Source organism: Dermacentor variabilis, unplaced genomic scaffold, assembly GCF_050947875.1.
Source record: "Dermacentor variabilis isolate Ectoservices unplaced genomic scaffold, ASM5094787v1 scaffold_490, whole genome shotgun sequence".
NCBI lineage: Eukaryota > Metazoa > Arthropoda > Arachnida > Ixodida > Ixodidae > Dermacentor > Dermacentor variabilis.
The window spans coordinates 15,749-24,788 of NW_027460688.1; the positions used below are offsets into that span (position 1 = coordinate 15,749).

Consider the following 9,040-nt stretch of genomic DNA (forward strand, 5'->3'; position numbering starts at 1 on the left):
CATGCTTTTCACGTCGTTTGGTAGAAATACACGTGCGCGTTCTGCCAAAAGCACCATTTGCATGCATATCGTGTGGTTTTGCAGAAAACTGCGTCCGCGTCTACCAAAAGATGCATGTGCATGCTTAACACGCGTTTTGGCACAAATACATGTGCGGGTGCTAAAAAGAGCAGCATCGGCATTCTTTTCACGTCGCTTGGTAGAAATTTACGTGCGCGTTCTGCCAAAAGCACCATTTGCATGCATATCGTGTGGTTTTTCAGAAAACTGCGTCCGCGTCTACCAAAAGATGCATGTGCATGCTTAAAACGCGTTTTGGCACAAATCCATGTGCGGGTGCTAAAAAGAGCAGCATCGGCATGCTTTTCACGTCGTTTGGTAGAAATCCACGTGCGCGTTCTGCCAAAAGCACCATTTGCATGCATATCGTGTGGTTTTGCAGAAAACTGCGTCCGCGTGTACCAAAAGATGCATGTGCATGCTTAAAACGCGTTTTGGCACAAATCCATGTGCGGGTGCTAAAAAAAGCAGCATCGGCATGCTTTTCACGTCGTTTGGTAGAAATCCACGTGCGCGTTCTGCCAAAAGCACCATTTGCATGCATATCGTGTGGTTTTTCAGAAAACTGCGTCCGCGTCTACCAAAAGACGCACGTGCATGGTAGCTCTGCTGGAACGATGTGCTCAAACCCGTTTGTTTTTGCCATACAGATCGCCGCCCTACTGCTCACACCAGCCGGGTACGAAGGAAGAGGCCAGGATGTGAAAGCAAACTCGACCTATCTTCCAGGGTATCTTGGATCCCAAGTGCCTACCGCGCCATTCTATCTGGATAAGCCCGATATACAGCACCATTACAGTGCAACAACAACGCTGGATGACGTCACGGACTTCAGCGCCACCACAGCGAGTCTATGGGCACCACCGACCATAAAAGGAGGCGACAGACTGCGGCGGACCACTGGGCATGGTAGCTCTGCTGGAACGATGTGCTCAAACCCGTTTGTTTTTGCCATACAGATCGCCGCCCTACTGCTCACACCAGCCGGGTACGAAGGAAGAGGCCGGGATGTGAAAGCAAACTCGACCTATCTTCCAGGGTATCTTGGATCCCAAGTGCCTACCGCGCCATTCTATCTGGATAAGCCCGATATACAGCACCATTACAGTGCAACAACAACGCTGGATGACGTCACGGACTTCAGCGCCACCACAGCGAGTCTATGGGCACCACCGACCATAAAAGGAGGCGACAGACTGCGGCGGACCACTGGGCATGGTAGCTCTGCTGGAACGATGTGCTCAAACCCGTTTGTTTTTGCCATACAGGTGAGCAAACGTTTTGGGAAATGCCTAAAATCCAATGAATTGTGCCTAATTGTGCTGCCATGCCCAAGGCTGCTTTCAAATTTGTTATGTGACTTTTGCGTGCATGTTTCTAAATTGCTGCTTATAGCAGGGGATGTGGAAAGTAACCCTGGGCCTGATTATGATCAATTTTCCAAGCAGCTAAAACAAATTGCAGACGACCTTCGTGTTATTAAGGAAGAACGTCTAACATCCATCGACTTAAAACTTGACAGCCTAAGCAATCTCGATACCAAGGTTTCTACATGCATGGAACAAATTAATAACCTCCAGAAAGCACTAATATCACTTGAACTAAAAGTGGACGATCTTGAAAATCGCTCAAGAAGATCAAATCTAATTGTTTACGGTCTTCCCGAGGAAGCTAAGGAAAACGAAGGCTCACTTGAACACAAAGTGCACGAAAAAATTCTTAAAAGTGTCCTCGAAGTCGAAGATGTAACGATTGAAAGGATTCACAGATTGGGCAGGCCAGCAGCTAAAAAAACCAGACCGGTTATCTTGAAGCTCCGGGACTACCGCGACAAAACACAAATCCTAAGCAACTGTTATAAGCTGAAGGGGAGCAGTTTTTCAATCGGCGAAGATTTTTCATGGCGTGTAAGAAACATCCGGAAGAAACTGTGGAACTACGCGAAAGCTAGAAAAGAATCTGGGGACAAGGTATCGCTGTCCTACGACAAACTGCGTATCAATGATGACCTCTACCGATGGGATGACGAAACAAATGATGTGGCTCTAATCCAAACGCATTCAGCTACCTCGAGCAAAAAAAACCAGGAAGCAGAAAGGCAAACAACGCGCACTCGGCGCAACGCGCCACGTCAGAAATAACTTTCTGCAATATTAATGCGCGTAGCATACTAAAGAAAACTGACTTCCTTGAGGCATTACTTCTTGGTATCGAACCAGATTTTGTTGCTCTAACTGAGACTTGGCTAACAATCGATATCAGGGATGCTGAAATCACACCACCAAACTACGTAATCGTACGGAAAGACCGATTAACACGTGGTGGCGGCGTCGCCTTATTGATTAAAAAGGATATCCCTTATATCGTATTACCTGATGTCACAGGAGTGGAAGGAATCTTTTGTAAACTAACATTTTCTACAAGCAATATTGTCGTCGGCTGTATTTATCGTAGTCCCTCATGTGAGGTTGAAGTGATGGAAAGACTGTGTTTGTATGCGCAAAATAACGTTTTGGGGGCCAGACTAATACTTCTAGGGGATTTTAACTTGCCTGATGTGAACTAGCAAACATTTGAACACCACTCACCAAGTGCTGATATGCTTTTCGAACTCATGCTTTCATTGAATCTTAGCCAAATCGTAACAGAGCCCACACGTGTTCAAGGAACTACTTCCAACACACTTGATTTAATTTTTTTGAGCCATCATTTTCCTTTAGAGCAAACACGCCTTGAACTCATTAATGGCATGTCTGATCATAAGATTACTCTATGTGTTGTACCTGCTCAGAATACATTTTCTTCCCAACCACGCATCACTTACCCGGACTTCAGTAGAGCAGACGATACGAGTATTATTGACTACTTATCTAACGAACTTACCGCCTTTGAAGAACTTTCAATACGTTCCACTACAAACATCGAAACGTTGTGGCATGGTTTCAAAAAAATTATGTTTCATTGTATTTCTAAGTATGTACCTTCTAAAGTTAAAAAAACGAGAAAGCACAATCCCTGGATCTCACGTGACATCATTCATGCCAAACGTAAAGTCAAACGTCTGAAAAAATCAATGAAAATAGCACCTAAACCTTCATCTCGAAGTAATCTTACTCTGGCTATCCAAGACATGAAATCTAAAATAAAGACAGCGAAGTCAAACTTTTACACAAACACACTTCAAGGATTTCTAAGAAATTCACCGAGCAAATTCTGGAACTACCTTAATCCTAAGGCATCAAGTGATCCCCAAGTGTCACCCGAAACTAGCAAACAAACCGCTAATTCACTAAATAACTACTTTTCTTCTATCTTCACATCTGACGATGGGAAACTACCCCAAATTGACATCACCGTTAACAGCACACTAAGCCCCCTCACCGTCACGGAGGCCGGAGTACTGAACCTTCTCCTAAACCTGGACACAAAAAAAGGGCCAGGCCCGGATAAAATACCCAACGCTTTCTTGAAACGATACGCAGAATGGATGACGAAGTACCTTTGTATAATATTTAACAAATCATTATCATCATCTGTTCTTCCACAGGACTGGAAATCCGCAAAAGTTGTCCCAATACATAAGTCAGGCTCCAAAGACGACCCGTCCAACTTTCGGCCGATTTCACTTACGAGTACCGTGTGCAAACTTCTAGAACACATCATACTAAAACACATAACCGTTTTCTTAGACCAGGAGAGTATCATATCACCATATCAACATGGCTTTCGCAGAGGCCTTTCTACAGTCACTCAACTACTGGAACTAACCCACGACATATCATTTAATATCGACCAACACAGACAAACAGACCTCATCCTACTCGATTTCTCGAAGGCATTTGATCGGGTATCACACAAAAAGCTCATAAGGAAACTTCAGGCTACATTAGGTACAGGCCCCATAATTGACTGGATTTGCGACTATCTTACTAACCGTACCCAGTTTGTGGAAGTGAATGGACAGATTTCCCAGACAGCCCGGGTAACATCGGGAGTCCCCCAAGGAAGCGTTCTGGCTCCCCTTTTATTTCTAATTTTTATTAATGACCTACCCGCAAAAATCACAGGAAACATTAGGCTATTTGCAGACGACTGCATCCTTTATCGAAATATTAACTCATATGATGACCATATAACATTAAACAACGACTTGAAAGCTGTGTCTAACTGGTGCGCCCACTGGCAGATGACCATCAATACTAAGAAATCTGCTGTTCTTTCAATCACCAGAAAAAAAAATAACTCGAGCTTTATGTATACCGTTAACGACGTGCCACTAATACGAGTTCATGAACACAAGTACCTCGGATTAACGTTAACACATGACTTCAGATGGAACTCCCATATAAATAATGTTACAGCAACTGCAATGAAACGCCTTTTCTTTCTTGGAAGACACCTCCGACTAGCACCACCCGATACAAAACTTCTTGCTTACAAAACTTTCGTCAGGTCAGTCCTTGAGTACGCAAATGTTATCTGGTTTCCACATACTAAACAACTAATTAAAAAACTAGAAGGTGTACAAAGGAAAGCTCTACGGTACATATACAATAAACATAAATTAACAGACTCGCCCACCGAACTACTTAACAAAGCCGGAATCCTAACAGTACAAAACCGAGCTGTACTAGCCCGTTCTAAACTTATGTACCAGCTGTTACACAACAAGCTTAAGATTGATATCTCTAGATACATCTCCAGAAATGAAACACGGCCAACGCGGCATAAGAACACACAAACACTCAATGAGCATTCTTTTCATACCGATTGCTTTAAGAATTCATTCTTCCCTTTAGCGATAAGAGAATGGAATCAACTGAGTGAATCCATTAGTAACAGCTCCTCATTAGATACATTTGCTAATTCAGTGGAAGAACACCTTCTTGCCTTACAGCTCTGACTTACATAGTCAGGTTTGTTACCGATCTTCATAGCCTAACACTTTAATCTATGAGTGTTCCTTTTGTATGATGCATCATACGCATGACTGCATACTGTTTGTCATGTTCATTAGGTATTGTATATCACAGGTGATTTCAGGTGTTTCTTTTTCTTTTTTCGTGTTTGGTTTCTTGTTTCCTCAGATTCTTCCTTGTTATAGTATATTGTACCCAAATATTGCATTTGTGATGAACTGCTTCATTCTTTTGTTTAGTGAAACTAAAACCTTTGCAATAACACACTTATGATTATATAATCTATATATACACTTGTTCGCAAATACTACCATATGTACTTGCCCTTCCTGTTATAATCCCATGAGGGATTGACAGTATGTGAAATAAATAAATAAATAAATAAATAAAACGCGTTTTAGCACAAATCCATGTGCGGGTGCTAAAAAGAGCAGCATCGGCATGCTTTTCACGTCGTTTGGTAGAAATCCACGTGCGCGTTCAGCCAAAAGCACCATTTGCATGCATATCGTGTGGTTTTGCAGAAAACTGCGTCCGCGTCAACCAAAAGATGCATGTGCATGCTTAAAACGCGTTTTGGCACAAATCCATGTGCGGGTGCTAAAAAGAACAGCATCGGCATGCTTTTCACGTCGTTTGGTAGAAATCCACGTGCGCGTTCTGCCAAAAGCACCATTTGCATGCATATCGTGTGGTTCTGCAGAAAACTGCGTCCGCGTCTACCAAAAGATGCATGTGCATGCTTAAAACGCGTTTTGGCACAACTCCATGTGCGGGTGCTACAAAGAGCAGCATCGGCATGCTTTTCACGTCGTTTGGTAGAAATCCACGTGCGCGTTCAGCCAAAAGCACCATTTGCATGCATATCGTGTGGTTTTGCAGAAAACTGCGTCCGCGTCTACCAAAAGATGCATGTGCATGCTTAAAACGCGTTTTGGCACAAATCCATGTGCGGGTGCTAAAAAGAGCAGCATCGGCATGCTTTTCACGTCGTTTGGTAGAAATCCACGTGCGCGTTCTGCCAAAAGCACCATTTGCATGCATATCGTGTGCTTTTGCAGAAAACTGCGTCCGCGTCTACCAAATGATGCATGTGCATGCTTAAAACGCGTTTTGGCACAAATCCATGTGCGGGTGCTAAAAAGAGCAGCATCGGCATGCTTTTCACGTCGTTTGGTAGAAATCCACGTGCGCGTTCTGCCAAAAGCACCATTTGCATGCATATCGTGTGGTTTTGCAGGAAACTGCGTCCGCGTCTACCAAAAGATGCATGTGCATGCATAAAACGCGTTTTGGCACAAATCCATGTGCGGGTGCTAAAAAGAGCAGCATCGGCATGCTTTTCACGTCGTTTGGTAGAAATCCACGTGCGCGTTCTGCCAAAAGCAACATTTGCATGCATATCGTGTGGTTTTGCAGAAAACAGCGTCCGCGTCTACCATAAGATGCATGTGCATGCTAAAACGCGTTTTGGCACAAATCCATGTGCGGGTGCTAAAAAGGGCAGCATCGGCATGCTTTTCACGTCGTTTGGTAGAAATCCACGTGCGCGTTCTGCCAAAAGTACCATTTGCATGCATATCGTGTGGTTTTGCAGAAAACTGCGTCCGCGTCTACCAAAAAATGCAGGTGCATGCTTAAAACGCGTTTTGGCACAAATCCATGTGCGGGTGCTAAAAAGAGCAGCATCGGCATGCTTTTCACGTCGTTTGGTAGAAATCCACGTGCGCGTTCTGCCAAAAGCACCATTTGCATGCATATCGTGTGGTTTTGCAGAAAACTGCGTCCGCGTCTACCAAAAGATGCACGTGCATGCTTAAAACGCGTTTTAGCACAAATCCATGTGCGGGTGCTAAAAAGAGCAGCATCGGCATGCTTTTCACGTCGTTTGGTAGAAATCCGCGTGCGCGTTCAGCCAAAAGCACCATTTGCATGCATATCGTGTGGTTTTGCAGAAAACTGCGTCCGCGTCTACCAAAAGATGCATGTGCATGCTTAAAACGCGTTTTGGCACAAATCCATGTGCGGGTGCTAAAAAGAGCAGCATCGGCATGCTTTTCACGTCGTTTGGTAGAAATCCACGTGCGCGTTCTGCCAAAAGCACCATTTGCATGCATATCGTGTGGTTCTGCAGAAAACTGCGTCCGCGTCTACCAAAAGATGCATGTGCATGCTTAAAACGCGTTTTGGCACAACTCCATGTGCGGGTGCTACAAAGAGCAGCATCGGCATGCTTTTCACGTCGTTTGGTAGAAATCCACGTGCGCGTTCAGCCAAAAGCACCATTTGCATGCATATCGTGTGGTTTTGCCGAAAACTGCGTCCGCGTCTACCAAAAGATGCATGTGCATGCTTAAAACGCGTTTTGGCACAAATCCATGTGCGGGTGCTAAAAAGAGCAGCATCGGCATGCTTTTCACGTCATTTGGTAGAAATCCGCGTGCGCGTTCTGCCAAAAGCACCATTTGCATGCATATCGTGTGGTTTTGCAGAAAACTGCGTCCGCGTCTACCAAAACATGCATGTGCATGTTTAAAACGCGTTTTGGCACAAATCCATGTGCGGGTGCTAAAAAGAGCAGCATCGGCATGCTTTTCACGTCGTTTGGTAGAGATCCACGTGCGCGTTCTGCCAAAAGCACCATTTGCATGCATATCGTGTGGTTTTGCAGAAAACTGCGTCCGCGTCTACCAAAAGATGCATGTGCATGCTTAACACGCGTTTTGGCACAAATACATGTGCGGGTGCTAAAAAGAGCAGCATCGGCATTCTTTTCACATCGTTTGGTAGAAATTCACGTGCGCGTTCTGCCAAAAGCACCATTTGCATGCATATCGTGTGGTTTTGCAGAAAACAGCGTCCGCGTCTACCATAAGATGCATGTGCATGCTAAAACGCGTTTTGGCACAAATCCATGTGCGGGTGCTAAAAAGGGCAGCATCGGCATGCTTTTCACGTCGTTTGGTAGAAATCCACGTGCGCGTTCTGCCAAAAGTACCATTTGCATGCATATCGTGTGGTTTTGCAGAAAACTGCGTCCGCGTCTACCAAAAAATGCAGGTGCATGCTTAAAACGCGTTTTGGCACAAATCCATGTGCGGGTACTAAAAAGAGCAGCATCGGCATGCTTTTCACGTCGTTTGGGAGAAATCCACGTGCGCGTTCTGCCAAAAGCACCATTTGCATGCATATCGTGTAATTTTGCAGAAAACTGCGTCCGCGTCTACCAAAAGATGCATGTGCATGCTTAACACGCGTTTTGGCACAAATACATGTGCGGGTGCTAAAAAGAACAGCATCGGCATTCTTTTCACGTCGTTTGGTAGAAATTCACGTGCGCGTTCTGCCAAAAGCACCATTTGCATGCATACCGTGTCGTTTTGCAGAAAACAGCGTCCGCGTCTACCATAACATGCATGTGCATGCTAAAACGCGTTTTGGCACAAATTCATGTGCGGGTGCTAAAAAGAGCAGCATCGGCATGCTTTTCACGTCGTTTGGTAGAAATCCACGTGCGCGTTCTGCCAAAAGCACCATTTGCATGCATATCGTGTGGTTTTGCAGAAAACTGCGTCCGCGTCTACCAAAAGATGCATGTGCATGCTTAAAACGCGTTTTGGCACAAATTCTTGTGCGGGTGCTAAAAAGAGCAGCATCGGCATGCTTTTCACGTCGTTTGGTAGAAATTCACGTGCGCGTTCTGCCAAAAGCACCATTTGCATGCATATCGTGTGGTTTTGCAGAAAACTGCGTCCGCGTCTACCAAAAGATGCATGTGCATGCTTAAAACGCGTTTTGGCACAAATCCATGTGCGGGTGCTAAAAAGAGCAGCATCGGCATGCTTTTCACGTCGTTTGGTAGAAATCCACGTGCGCGTTCTGCCAAAAGCACCATTTGCATGCATATCGTGTGGTTTTGCAGAAAACTGCGTCCGCTTCTACCAAAAGATGCATGTGCATGCTTAAAACGCGTTTTGGCACAAATCCATGTGCGGGTGCTAAAAAGAGCAGCATCGGCATGCTTTTCACGTCGTTTGGTAGAAATCCACGAGGGCGTTCTG

The 9,040-nt window shown here is 44.9% G+C and overlaps 1 protein-coding gene across 1 annotated transcript; it reads left to right on the forward strand.

Annotated features, from left to right (window-relative positions):
* Positions 1-662: 662 nt before the first annotated feature.
* LOC142569062 (uncharacterized) lies at positions 663-4,738 on the forward strand. The gene has a single exon (XM_075678572.1). The coding sequence runs from the start codon at positions 678-680 to the stop codon at positions 2,199-2,201; it is 1,524 nt and encodes a 507-aa protein (XP_075534687.1). The 5' UTR covers positions 663-677; the 3' UTR covers positions 2,202-4,738.
* The last annotated feature ends 4,302 nt before the right edge of the window (positions 4,739-9,040 follow it).